The following is a 13,821-nucleotide window of genomic DNA, read 5'->3' on the forward strand; positions in this document are numbered from 1 at the left end:
AAAGGACGGTGGAGGACGACTAGGGCAGAAGAGAAGTACTAATAAAGTTCCTCTGGAACTTGGTAGAATCCACATTCCGGAGTGTGGAGGCCCAGCCGAACCGATGCCCACCCGGCTAAGCTAGGCGGAAAGGCTCCCCAGGTACCTCCGGCTCTGTCCCGCCAGTGCCGGCCGGGCCCTTCCCTGAGCGCCCCCAGGCCGGGCGCGCCTCGGGGCAGGAGCGCAGCCCAATGGTTCTCTCCGGGCCCGCCCCCTCGCTCGCTGATTGGCCGCTGCCGCGCTGGCCTTGCCTTATTAACAAGTTCTCAGGGGAGCGGCGGCGGACCCGGAGCCGGCGAGTGCGCCCGGGAACTCGGCCTGCGCGGCGCAGGGATCCAGGCCCAGCTCGCTGGAGTTGGCCTTCCAGGGAAGCTGCAGGAGACTCGCGCGCGACAGCGGGCCGGACCAGATCCCTGGGAGCTCACAGAAGCCGGCCGCGCTCCCAGCCCGCCCGAAACCCATGATCCAGGGCTGGCCCGAGCTGCGGCTGGAGTGGGGGTCCGGCTCTGCATGGCCCCGGCTGCTGCTATGACTTCTTTGCCACTCGGTGTCAAAGTGGAGGACTCCGCCTTCGCCAAGCCTGCTGGGGGAGGCGCTGGCCAGGCCCCCGGGGCTGCTGCGGCCACTGCAACCGCCATGGGCACAGATGAGGAGGGGGCCAAGCCCAAAGTGCCCGCTTCACTCCTGCCCTTCAGCGTGGAGGCCCTCATGGCCGATCACAGGAAGCCCGGGGCAAAGGAGAGCGTCCTGGTGGCTTCCGAAGGGGCTCAGGCGGCGGGTGGCTCGGTGCAGCACTTGGGCACCCGGCCCGGGTCTCTGGGCGCCCCGGACGCGCCCTCCTCGCCGCGGCCTCTCGGCCATTTCTCTGTTGGGGGACTCCTCAAGCTGCCAGAAGATGCTCTGGTGAAGGCCGAGAGCCCGGAGAAGCTAGATCGGACCCCGTGGATGCAGAGTCCCCGCTTCTCCCCGCCCCCAGCCAGTGAGTAGCCAGCCCTGGATGGAGAGCGAAGGGGCCAGGAGGGGGTGTGGGGCCCGAGGGCGCCAGGCCGCGCGCCGGCGCCGGCTTGTCTCGGGCGTCGGCGTACCTGCAACTGGGTACCTGGAGGCCGTGCAGAGGTTGCGTTGGCGGGAAGGCCGCCTTTGAGTCTCTTCCCACTCCCACCCAGGAAGAGAGTTTGAGGCCTAAATCAGGCAAAGCTCTTAGTCCGTTTTCCCGCGCTCCTTGCCTCGGAGTAGTGTCTCGGAGACTGTCAGTTCATTTGTAGCGCGCTGGTGTCCGTGTACCCTCTTATTCTTCCGGTACTCAGGACACCGCGGGTGCCTTGCTCCTCCACCTGACTCTAAACTCAGTTATTTTGCACCGCGATTTGGATGGTCGCTGCGGCCAGTACATCCTCGCTCTGCGGAGTTTCACTTTCTACTGGTAAAAGGCTATAAGCTCGCGCTCCCCATTTAAAGAATCTCTCAAGGGGTTCGGGAGCGCTGCAAAACTTCTGCCCCACCGCGCATCTAATTCTAAGCAGAAACTTGGTGTTTTGGGTTGGTGGATGATTTAGCAAGAGGGGACAATCACGGACTAGTGGGGAAGGGGGCGGGGCAACGAGACGGCCAAAGGAGCTCTCTAATCACCGCTTTGCTAGTTCCCGAATGTTTTGGACAAGGCTTTCGAAGCGGACCCAGCAGTCAGCGACATGTTGTTCCAGAATAGTCCTAAGTTCTTGCGGCCCTTAGGCTTCCTTTCCCCAGCGAACCCGCTCGAAGATATTTCAGGAGCACGGGAAATTCCCAAGTTTTCCTCGTTTCCTCCGATTATTTTGCACTACATAATAGCGTTGCAAATTCAATGGTGATGCTGAGGAACGATTTTTATCTGGGGATTAAACGTCTTTGAAAAGACAGCCCCTCCCTGGGCCTAACGCTTGAGGAAGGTGGCCCAGAGCCGGGCTGTTGCTGCTGACCAAAGTGACATTTCTCTATGAACACTCCCTTCTCTAGGGCGGCCTGGCGGAAAAAGAGTCTGGGGCCAACTTCTTCCCGTACTTGCCATGGCCTGAAAGAAGTGGGAATGTTAACTGGAGATTTCGTTTGACTCACATCCTGATAGTTTGAGGGCCCAAAGGATTTTTTTTTCAGAGCTTAAAGAATGCATAGTTAGGCAAAACCCGAAGATGTTCTGAATAACCAAGTGGTGTGTGTGTGTGTGGGGGGGTGAGGTTTGTTTTATCCTGTAACGGTTGTGTTAGTCATAGCAGGACTGAAACCCGGTCCCCTAACTAGGCCTGACCTCCAAACAGTGACAGCACTCTGTTGAAGATTTAAGCTTTACTCAGAAAACCCGAAAGAAAAGACAGGTGGATATAACCAGTCTCACACACTGTGCTTAATGTATGTGGTCCTAGAACTCAGGCACTGAGGATTGGAGAGATCATAGGGAAAACGGTGGACATCTGAAATGGCAGCACGCCTACATAAACAGCCCCATACATATTTTAGAATTGTCACAGTGTGACCTCTTGGGTGTCTAATTTGATTGACCCTAGTTCCCAGTAGAAGCATGTTTGATAGAAAGTGTGGGCTTGCAAGATCCATTCTAAGCGATGCAAAGACCTAGCCCCAACGCGATGCACTTGGCGGGCACAAATACAAATGTATGTCTATGGTGGTATGAAACCCAGGTGACCTTGGGGTGGGCAAAGGGCTCCTGAGTATTTATGACACCCCCTGCCCCCAAGCATTCATCTTTCTACTGTGAGAGGCGCAGAAGAAAGACCTGGTGGGGAAAGCTTGACTTTAAGGTAGGTTGGCACTGTCTCTGCCCAACTATATTCCAGCGTTGAGCCTGCTTAGATTTCATCTAGCATTTTAGCAGGCAAGAGAAAATATCTCTCAAGTGTCCCATAGTGCCCAGCACAGACGTGTCTGAACGAAATCAATGCACGGAATGGTTTCTGTTCCTTACTAAAATACTCCCAGCAAGACTCTTAACTCCTTGCTCTTTTTTCTCTCCTGGCCCCCTAGGGCGGCTGAGTCCCCCGGCCTGCACCCTACGCAAGCACAAGACCAACCGCAAGCCCAGGACGCCCTTCACCACGGCTCAGCTACTGGCTCTGGAGCGCAAGTTCCGCCAGAAGCAGTACCTGTCTATTGCCGAGCGCGCCGAGTTCTCCAGCTCGCTCAGCCTTACCGAGACCCAGGTGAAGATCTGGTTCCAGAACCGCCGTGCCAAGGCCAAGAGACTGCAGGAGGCCGAGTTGGAGAAGTTGAAGATGGCCGCGAAGCCAATGTTGCCGCCTGCGGCCTTCGGCCTCTCCTTTCCTCTTGGTGGCCCTGCAGCGGTGGCTGCAGCTGCCGGCGCCTCACTCTACAGTGCCTCTGGCCCTTTCCAGCGCGCCGCGCTGCCTGTAGCGCCGGTGGGACTCTACACCGCCCACGTAGGCTACAGCATGTACCACCTGACATAGGTGGGCCCAGAGTCACCTCCCTGTGGTGCCATCCCTTCCCCCAGCCACCTCTTCTAGCAGCGGGAGTCCTTCCTAGGAAGCTCGGCTGCCCAACACCACCTGGCCCCTTCTCTTAAACCCTTCGCTACACAGTTCCTCCTGGCCATCGCATCTTAAAGTTCCTCCTCCCTCTTCCGACCCCTTCTGGGAAGAAAAAAAAGTGGCCGGAAGTGTCTAGGTTTTTCGAGAAAAATTTATATTTACACGTGCGAGTTATAAATGTGGAAACTGGGGGATGCAAAGGCGAAGAGATTTATCCGTGGTCCCCAGCAGAATTAGAAGCTGAAGGAGACCAGAGGCCAAAAGGACTAGAGGCCATGAGACTCCCATCAGCTGCTTCCGGTCCTGAAACCAGGCAGGACTTGCACAGAGAAATTGTTATTTGGTGCTTCAAGAGACGAGCCCAGCCCTATAGAAAGCAAGGAGCACAGCTCCTTCCACTGTCAGACTCCAAACGCTTTGCAGCAAAGCATTGCTCTGAGGGGGCAGGGTGCGTGCTGGTGCTTCACGAAGGTAGGTTGAAGAGACTTTCCCAGGACCAGAAAAAAAAGAAGTTAAAAAACAAAATCTGTTTCTATTTAACAGTACATTTTCGTGGCTCTCAAACATCCCTTTTGAAGGGATCGTGTGTACTATGTAATATACTGTATATTTGAAATTTTATTATCATTTATATTATAGCTATATTTGTTAAATAAATTAATTTTAAGCTACAAGAAGTGATGTCTGCGGGTTTAGTTGTGTGTTTTATTGTTCATTCTTTCTCCCCACATACACGATTGCTTTACAGTTTGGTGGTTTTATACTAGCAACTTTCAGAGGTGACAGGAAGATGTACAGGGACCATCTTTTGGGCACACAGGAGAGATTTGCATTAACACAGTCAAATGGAGAATTGGAGCAATTACCTAGGATAATTAGGCTCAATTTTCCAATTCACTTTAAGCTGAAATCGACACTTGCTCTTTCTACCCATAACCCACTCTCCCCACCCCCACCTCCCTTTTAAACTGTCTATGGAAACAAAGTGACTTGGCTCAGATGGTTTGATGAGTGTCAACAGCTAATCCAGACAATTCTGATCCCTTCAAACCTATTTCTCCTAATGAAGGGGTGGAGGTGGGGGGCCTGGGCTAAATCTTCTAAACAGCCACTAGTGTAGACACAATGTTTGTGAAGTTCCATTCTGAGCTACTTAAAGAGCTTCGCCCAGCCTGTTAACTACATGCAATGCTACACCGAAGAGTACAGAAAACCCAGGGCTCCCTGCTCTCCTGACCCCCATAAACAGAGTTTTTCTTTTTATGTAGTCAAGTTTAGGCTTCCAAGAAAAACATATTTGAGTAAGTGCAAGTTTAATATTCTGGAGAAAATTCTGCAAGGATATGAAAGACAGAAAATTACCCACTCCTTGGTCAATAAAGGCTATTAAGTATCCCCAACCCCCACTTCTCTTTCTCTTGTGTACCAACTTCCCCCTTAAGTCCTATCAACTCTAGGTGCTCCCCTTCACCAGCGCGGTCAGGTGGAAGGTTGAATATCCAAATGTAAGAGAGCCCTGGGCAACCTGGTTCAAAGCTGTCCAAAGGGGGAACCCACAACCCTAGTACCTGGTGTTGGACTTGGAAGGTATGAATGTCTACACAATTAAAAAGTAGAAACGGTTTCGGGTCCCAAGGCTCAGATTGGCCTGGGAATAAAGAGCATAAAATTTCCTGTAGGCTTGGAAGGGTTTCTGCACTGGCTTCAAGCAGAGGTACCTTGGTCTTGGGTCCTTCAGCCTCCTGTACCTGAAGTTAAGGTCCTGTTTCTCTGGGTATTTGTCATGCCCTCCTCCCTAAAAGAAGAAGCCTTGTCACTAGATCTTGGTTCTACTACTGGGACAGTCTGGAGGATTCAGGAAAGTGACCTTCAGTCTCTGGGCCTCTGGAAGCAAATCCAGGACCTGGGTCACTATGGAATAATCACACCTCCATGATTGGGATCCCGTACCACATGCTCTGTAGCGGCACTTGGAAGCTAAGATGTTTCTCCTTCTTGCTGTCAGCCAACGTAGGTTAAGCAGTTTAGGGACAACCTTGTACAGTACACTCAGACCCCGTGACATCCTGGGTTCCTTTCTAGAAAGGCACCGGAGATGGTCAGGTAGGACTGAGTCTGTCTCTTGTGGGTCGCGATGGACCAGTGGTCTAGCCTACCTCAGTGCCTGTGTGACCTTTTCGTATGTAGGCAAGGTCATGCTATCTTGCTGTAACTCAGTTTTCTCACCAGGGAAAGGGCCTGAGAATCCTCATCATCCTCTGTTAGAATTTGGGGAATGCGTTAACCTGCACTGGGTACTGTAGAATATTCCTGGCGACTGTGTTTTCAACTCGTGCTGTATTCTCAGCGTAAGTCTTTTTCCTCTCTCAGAATAGAGCAATGGCGGGGTAGGATTCTGTGTCTCCACCAGCCCAGGTTCCGGGGCCTCCTGGCTCCTCTGAGTTTAGCAATTTAGGGTCGAGGCAAATTTAGAGCAACATAATTGCTGTAATGAGCAACGGTTCGCGTTCTGCAGACGCGCGGTGGCTCCAGCTAGGCGGTAGCTGCAGGCGAGGCGGGCGTGCCTCCTCTTCCCCCTCCCGAGCCTCCCTGGGACCCCCGCCCGCAAGTGCCTTGGCCTTTGGAAGCAGTCTTGGGCCGGGGTTTCCTTCCACTACTGGGTCCGTCCATTTTTCTGTTAATTTTTTTTCTTTTTGCATTCAGTCCTTTCTTTGCCCCATTCCTCATTTCCTAAATCTCTTTCTAGACCCGCATGTACACAGAAAGTGCTCAATAGGTGTTCTCTGAGCAGCCCACTGGTTTGATGTGATTTCTGCCTGTGAGGCAGAAATTTGCCGCCGGGTGGTGGATTCTGCTTCTTAATGTCGGTTCTGTGGCTGGGTTCCTTGTCTATTCAAACAAAAGTGATGTCTGCAGCGGGCCCTTGACTTGGTCGTTTGCGGATCAATTTCCTGATCTAGCTAACGAGTGGTCTTGATCGCGGGTGGGGGGTAGCATATAGGGCACCAGGTCACCATCTAGGACGCTGGCAGGCTGTGGTAGAGTAGTCTGTTCTTGGGATCTGTTGTGTCGAGTGCGTTACTTGTGGGTACAGGCTGCGTTTCTCCTCCGCTCAAACCCAGATTTCTACAAGTTTTGGGGGACTCCTGTGGCCCGAGAGGTGGTGGGACACATAGCTAATGAAGAAACAAAGCAGGGACTGGATCTGATTTCACTTGGGACCTACTCCCGAGCACTAGCCCAAGACTCTGTGACTGAGGGTCACTGGATGCCATGACAGTTCTCGCACAAAATGTGGGTGTCCCGGGAAACTAGCAATGGGTGACCTGAACCTCAATTGTGACTTTAACTGCTTTCCCATGGCCACACGCAAGCACTGTTCCTGGGGGGCGTGAGAGGGATGTATCCCCTGTCTGACAAGCTGTCTTCACTGGTGTTTTTATTTTGTTGGGAAGATCACGGAAACCCAAGCAGATTCCGTTTTTGACGGTGCCTCAGAACTGGAACGGCCGCTCCAGCGTGGTAACTGCGGAGGGGTGGCACTGGGCAAGGTTGGGGACTTGGTGCACCAGAGCTCTTGTCTTGGGTAGCTGGGCTTAAGCGGGAGGTTGGGTGGGGCTCGCTTTCAGATCGCCTAGTTTCTGGGTACGTGGCTCAGATAGCTGATTCTGGAAGGACAGCCCAGGCCTTCCAGGAGGCTTACAGGAGACCAGGCGTCCTACTGCGGGGCCCCTTTAGTGACCGGAGGCCCCTAGGAGAGCCCGACCGGTTCAGGCCTGCGCCCCGCCAGAGCCCTCGGGGGCGCAATGGGGAGCTGTGAGGAGAGGCAGCGGCGGCCTTTCAACTCTTCCGCTGGCGCCGGCCTGGCCAGGCCCCCGGGGCCGCAAGTTCTCCCCGGCTCCGACTCTGTCCTGTCCTCCCAGCCGCTCACTCCTCTACAACAGTCCCCCTACCCTTGATGCTAGGCGCCACTGAGAGCACCTGACCCCCCCCACTTCCCACAGCTAAATGTTCACTGTCCTCCGCCTCACCGCAAGCTTGCATTCGGATTCGGGGGATCCCTTCAGCTATGTTCGACAGCTCCGGATCCCCGGTTCTCCGGCGCACTTCGGCCTTGGAGGGCCCGGGCCACACGCCTGCCGGCCTCCGCCACAGCGCCACCCCGCGGCCTCAGCCTCCACTTCGAAACGCCAACTGCGGACAAATCCCTTTGCCCGATGCAAAACACAAGCAGAGCCTACAAAGTGCTTGTGCCCACATGACCCATACACATCGTCACAACGCACTAGTATACCCTTCAGCAACCGCACAAAGCCAACACGTGCATCCCAGACGCACGACTCAGACTCACACAGATGCCCAACACATGTCTAACCATCACACATCACACTCACAAAATCAGTAGATGGCACATACATTCCAACAAACATACCACCTTGGACAGGACACACAGCCCACAGCCACAAACCCCACACACCGGCAGAACTGTACATTATACACACAACCAACACCCATTCCTCAAGCATATACACAAGTATCCAATACAAGACCCTAGTTCACAGAGGCAAACCTCGCCCTGTCAAGACCACCTTCTAATGTCTGTAGAGAGCCAGAGACTTAAGGCCTGCTGAGAGAGACACACTTTCATGAGGGAAAAGAGGAGTAGGAGAGAGACAGACAGGTGAAGGAAAAGAATTCCTTCGGTGTGTGAAGAGATGAGGAAAAGGTACAGCAAAGCCTAGTAGAGAACACAGCGGGTCTCAACGCTCCCGTTGAGAATGCTCCTACGTGGAATCACAGCATTCTAGCATTCCAGATGCTAGAGGCAGGCACCAGTGTGAGCACCAGAGGAACGCTATGCCAGCATATTCGTGCAACTGTTTGTGTACCAGTGCTTTGGCCCTCGTGCACATGTGCGTGCACAGTCAGTTCTAAGATGCAGAGCCTTCACGGGTGAGGGTGGGACATGCTAGGAAGCCCCTCCCACCAACGTTAGGAACCTTCTTCCCCTTCCTCAGAGCAGAGCTTCTGCCCAGTGTTTGGCAAAGCCTCACATGTCTTCCCGAGAGGGGCTCCTAAGGGACCTGACTCTGCTTACTCTTGGACAGCACCCAGGCCCAAGACCTGGAATGTCTGTCCAGCATGTCAGGCAGGCACAAAGATATGGGTGCTGTTAGGAACGGCCAGCGTACCATTAGATACTGCAGTCTGTTAGTGTCCGATTGTCTCATCTACAGTTGTCTGCCTGTAGATCCTGGCTTTAGACTTTTCGAAGCCATGTGATTTGAGGCAAGTTCCTTAAGTTTTCTGGGACTGTCTTTTCTCCATACACCAAGTGTAGGATTCTCCTGTTTTCTTGTGGTCACGGAAACAACAGGGAAATCTTTGAAATGTGCTTGGCCCCTCCACCAACAAATATCCATTGTGGGCTCTTAATAAAGTAGTCAGAATTGTGTCCCAGTCTTCCAGGGGACTCCAAAGAGTTGACCACTCAGGTTGAGATGTGGGGCTCAAATCTGGGTCTGTCCCTATCTGGATGGTGACCTCTGTCTAGCAATTTCCTACATCTCAGGAGTTTTGATTACACCCAGATGCCTTTATGCAGGGCATAGCACATCTGAACAGGAACAATAATAAGAGTTGCCTTTGGGCTTTTGTTAGAAGCAAATTTAAGGGTCTGCCTGTCCTCTGTTACTAGTCTTTAGGGCCAGACAAAACAAAGGGCCCACCATACCTCCTCCATCTTTTGTCCCTAATGGGCACAGATGCCCATGGGGGACTTTGCTAGTCAATTTTTCAGGAGACCAACTGGTTAGATTTGAATCTTGTGCTGTAGGACTACAAAGGTCATCCCTCCCTCCAACTTGTGGAGACCCGGCAATCTCTACATTGCAGCTCATCTGGGCAGTATTGCCACTCGACTGGGCAACTCTCCCTTCAGCCCTGAGTATCTGCTTGTGCACACGCAGAGGCTGCAGGCACAATTTGCTGTGTTGGCAGAGAAGCAAGAGAAAGTCCTCAGACACAAAGCTGTGTTTTCAAAAACACATCCTCCACGACACCCTTCTTTGGCTCTCCAAGAATGGACTGGATTCTTTCCCCCTATGCTGGTGCCTCATATGATGCTACATTTAGAGAGAGCCCCCCCCACCCCCGCCTTTTATGCAGAGGTCACTGCTGAGCTCCTGAGTGTGGAGGAGTGGTGTGTTTCCAGGATGTTGGCATTTTGGTGTGGGTTTCCCCCAGCCATTAAGTTCTGGAAGCCCTTCCTTGGGCTCCATCTGTGAAGTGGGACCCACATTGCATCCCATAGGGTTTGGGGGGAATGAGAGAAAGAGCCTTCCATCGTGGGCTGTTTATCACCTGACCTCAACTTTTATGGTGGTCTTGGGAGGACTGTCATGGGCACTTTCCCCAACGTGGCTGCCCTTGGTCCATGTGCAGGCAGGGCCCTTCTGAGTGCTCCCTAAAGATTAGGACAGCAAATGTCCAATCAGGTGACATGCACCATAGTATCCCTATGTCACAAACCAGAAAACAAGGCTGGTGAGGGGCAGGTCTTTGAACCTAGTCAGAATAGGATATGCCCCTTCCTATTCAAGTCCAGACTGAGGAAGCTGGCGGGGTGGGGTGGAGGAGGGTAACTCAAACAGGAATAGAATAGGAGGTGATGATGGAGAGTTTGGGGCCTCAGCACAGGGGCAGGGTCTTGTCTTCAGCCCTCCCACCCTAGTCCTTCGCTTCCCCAGTGAACTCAGAAGAGATCCCTCCCTCCAGATTCCATCCTCTGAGGGTATGCAGGCGGGAGCAATAAAAATAGAACTGGGAACAGAGGGATGCTCCTTGGACAATGCCTCAAAGATCCAGAATTAGAATCCTCCCTTTACTGCCCTAGCCGCAGCTGGCTCCTGCACTTAGCAGACTCCCAAGATTGACCAGATCCGTCTCACTCCTGGGCATGGACAACACTTCAGAGAGGTATAGTTGCCATTCACGGGTTAGCAGATCTCTTTTGACACAAGGAAATCAGACTGGAAGGAGTCTTTGGATCTGATCTAAAATTTAGGCTGATTTAAGCTCAGTGTTCAGTGATGCCTTCTGGGCACAGTAGCAGGTAAACAGGAACTTCAGGCAGAGATGAAGCTTCAAAGCTTCAATGATAGGATCCTCCTGTCTTCCACAGCTGTCAAGCTCAGCCTTTCTGCAGGGGTGACTTGTGAGGCTGAAAGCTGAAGTTAGAGGTATGGGGTTTGAAGTCTGGGGTTCAAAGAACATCCAGGAAAAGCTTCCCAGAGGTAGGTATCTGAGTGGGTCCTAAGGAAAAGTCATGCTGGCCAGGCTGGAACTAAATGATGGTAGTTAAAGTATGTACCCCTTCCCCCCCTGAGCACTGTAAAGAGAGATAGCCTCAAGGTAGGAAGGGCACTGGGACCCAGTGCACTGGAAAGTGATGGTAGCCTAGTGTAGAGATTGCTGGGAGGGAGGTACCCATGAACATGTCGGCTCTGTGTGTGTCCTGTACCATCCACTCAAAGGGTCTAGGGGAGACCTTCTGACCTCTCAGAATGAAAGATCCAAGGCTCCTAGATCCTTCTTTTCAGAGCTCCCACAGCTGGGCCACGCAACCCAGGGCCTGGTCCCCAGCTCCATCCAGGAGCCTCTGAAGCTCAGCTGTAATTGTGCCAGTTGGGTCTCAGCTGTGTGGTGGAGTCAATCAGAAACAGCCCTGGTCAACTGCAGTTCCTCATCTCCTGCCTGCTTGCTTCTCCCGACACTGTGCTGGTCTCCTTGTCCCAGCTATGTGCCAGCTGTGTGGTCTCAGAGCTTGGTCATCCAAGTCCTTCCCTGTGTCCATTCCATAACCTAGGGAACCTGAGGCCTACTCTTCCCAGTTCTGGTGCAGGAAGAGAAATGCAGTGTATTGACCAAGTAGGGGTATGTGCCAAAGCCTCTGCCCAAATGACAGAGGGCACGGTGACTTTAATCCTGCAAAGGACAGAGAGGGGAGTGTTAGCACTGCCACCCCCTTGTGGCTACAGGTATGCTGTCACTCAGCAGGTAAAGGTAGTCTGAGGTCTTGGGCAGACCAGGTTTAAACTGAAAGGGTAGGGGAGTCACAGGCAAGTGCACTCCAAGAGGCTGTGTGAATGCCAGGATAGAGGTGAGGGTGGAGAGAGGTGTAGGGCTGGGGTGTTTGAAGGGAGGAGAACACCGGGGAAGGCATGCTCCAATTTCCTGACTCTGCCCTCACTGCCCAATACACAGGAGTGGGGACCTGAGTCTCACTGCTGGCCCTGTAGTCACCTCCTCTTCCCTTGCTCTCTTCCTTCCTCCACCCCTAACTAGGATTTTATTCAGTTTTTCAGGTTCTGCTGTTGAGCATCCCCACCGATTTCCTCTCCCCTCAGTACAGTCTGACCCCGTCAGCTCAGAGAACACATTCTCTGCACTGGATTCTGCACCAGAGGCCTTATAGGTGTCAAAGGATGTCATCAATAGTGTGCCTCTAGAGGGGAATCCTGCATCAGTCTGGCAACACTCCCAAGGGCACCAAGCAGCGTCCTGGGGAGCCAGGATTCTCACTCACACTCCCAGCTTTCCCTGGGCTCGGTGGGTGTCTGCGCCTGCACACAGAGGAAGGAGGTGGCAGCCATTGGCTGCTCTTCCAAAGGCCCTTCTGCTCCCCACTCTCACCAGCACCTCAGGAGCTAGACTTTCAGATAACATGTCTTCTAATGTCCTTAGGGGTAAGTAGGGCTCCTGTGGCCAGGATGAGGGCTGTGCAAGTGGACTACCTAGCCCATCTGCTGCGTTAGCTTCTGAGTGCAGCTTGTGGGTAAGTCCACTTACCCACAGAGTTTGTTGTGGCCTCATTTCTGGCAGAAGTTTGTTGTGGCCTCATTTCTGGCAGAAGACCCCTGGATTTCCTTGTAGCAGTCTGGGGGGGCCAGAGAAGGACCAGAGTGCCCTGCATGGACTCTCCATGTCCCTTTCTCGGTTCTGTTCCCCTCCTCTCATTCTATACAACATTTATTTAGATCTTTGGTTTCTCTGAGAAAAGGTCTCTCAAGTAACCCAGGCAGCCTCGCACTCCTGATTCTCCTTCCTTTCCCTTCCAAGTGCCGGGATTGCTTGCTCATTCTCTTATTTTGTTTTAACCGTGATGCATCTAATTCCTCAGGTGAAAGGTATAAGGTGGTTGGGGTGGCTTCCGAGGACCCAGGTTTAGTTCACCAACATTTATTACACAAATGAGTGTTTTTCCCTGGCAGTCCAGGATGGTGGCTAGCACCAAAGACAGTGAAAGGTAAGCCGCCAAGCCAGGCCAGCCTATAGCACTGGAGGGGTTAGTTCTTTTGTGACCAACCCTTGACAGAAAGCTACTTAAGGGATCAAGGGTTTATTTTGGTTTACATTGTAAGGAGGGAAGGCATGGCGGCTGGGTAGAGAGGCATCGTGATCGATCACAGTTTGGTAGTAGAGAGTAGACAGGAAGTAGAGAGAAGACATTGGGCTATATAAAACCCCCCAAAAACCTGCAGATATACATGCAGGCAGACATCCATATGAGTAAAAAAAAAAAATTAAAAAGCATCGGAACTTCTTCAATCCCCAGCAGTCACAGAAGCGGGGTACAGCAGTGATGTACTTCCTCCAGTGAGGCTTCACCTCCTAAAAGGTCCATATGTTCCCAAACAGTGCCACCTACTGGGGACCAAGTGTCCAAACACATGAGCCAGTGGGGGTCATTTCACATCCAAAACACGGCAGATGTGATCGTCGTTTTGGCGAAAACATGGGGACACTGGAGGATATAAACGAAGCGTCCTTGACATGATATGATGCACAGAATCCTGAGGCTGTGGATGCTTCCGTTCTGGCATGGCTGTATGTGTTTTGTCTTGCCAAATGGCATCTCTCTTTTTTTTTTTTTTTTTAATCCAAATTCAGACACTGTACCTCCCAAAGTCTTTTCTTTTGTTAAATGTTTCCCCTCCCAGTACAGTGACTCTGAAGACTCTGCCTTAGTGGTTGGTCACTCTTTTGATCTGCTTCCACAAGTGCTGTGGGAAAGCATTGTGTAACTATTTAAGTCAGATCACTTTACCCACAGGTCACAAACTTGAATGGTTTCCTGTCTTGTTCACAGTAAACAGTAACCCTTACCCTAGCCCACAAGCCTCTACAGGGTAAGATGGAGAAATGGTTCATTGGGTATAGTATGTGTGTCACAAAAGCA

The 13,821-nt window shown here is 52.3% G+C and overlaps 1 protein-coding gene across 1 annotated transcript; it reads left to right on the forward strand.

The window, feature by feature from the left end:
* The first annotated feature begins 321 nt into the window (after positions 1–321).
* Positions 322–4,255, forward strand: Msx1 (msh homeobox 1). The gene is made up of 2 exons (NM_031059.3): positions 322–1,018; positions 3,058–4,255. The coding sequence occupies exons 1-2, from the start codon at positions 550–552 to the stop codon at positions 3,498–3,500; spliced, it is 912 nt and encodes a 303-aa protein (NP_112321.3). The 5' UTR covers positions 322–549; the 3' UTR covers positions 3,501–4,255.
* The last annotated feature ends 9,566 nt before the right edge of the window (positions 4,256–13,821 follow it).

Source organism: Rattus norvegicus, chromosome 14, assembly GCF_021556685.1.
Source record: "Rattus norvegicus strain SHRSP/BbbUtx chromosome 14, alternate assembly SHRSP_T2T, whole genome shotgun sequence".
Lineage (NCBI taxonomy): Eukaryota > Metazoa > Chordata > Mammalia > Rodentia > Muridae > Rattus > Rattus norvegicus.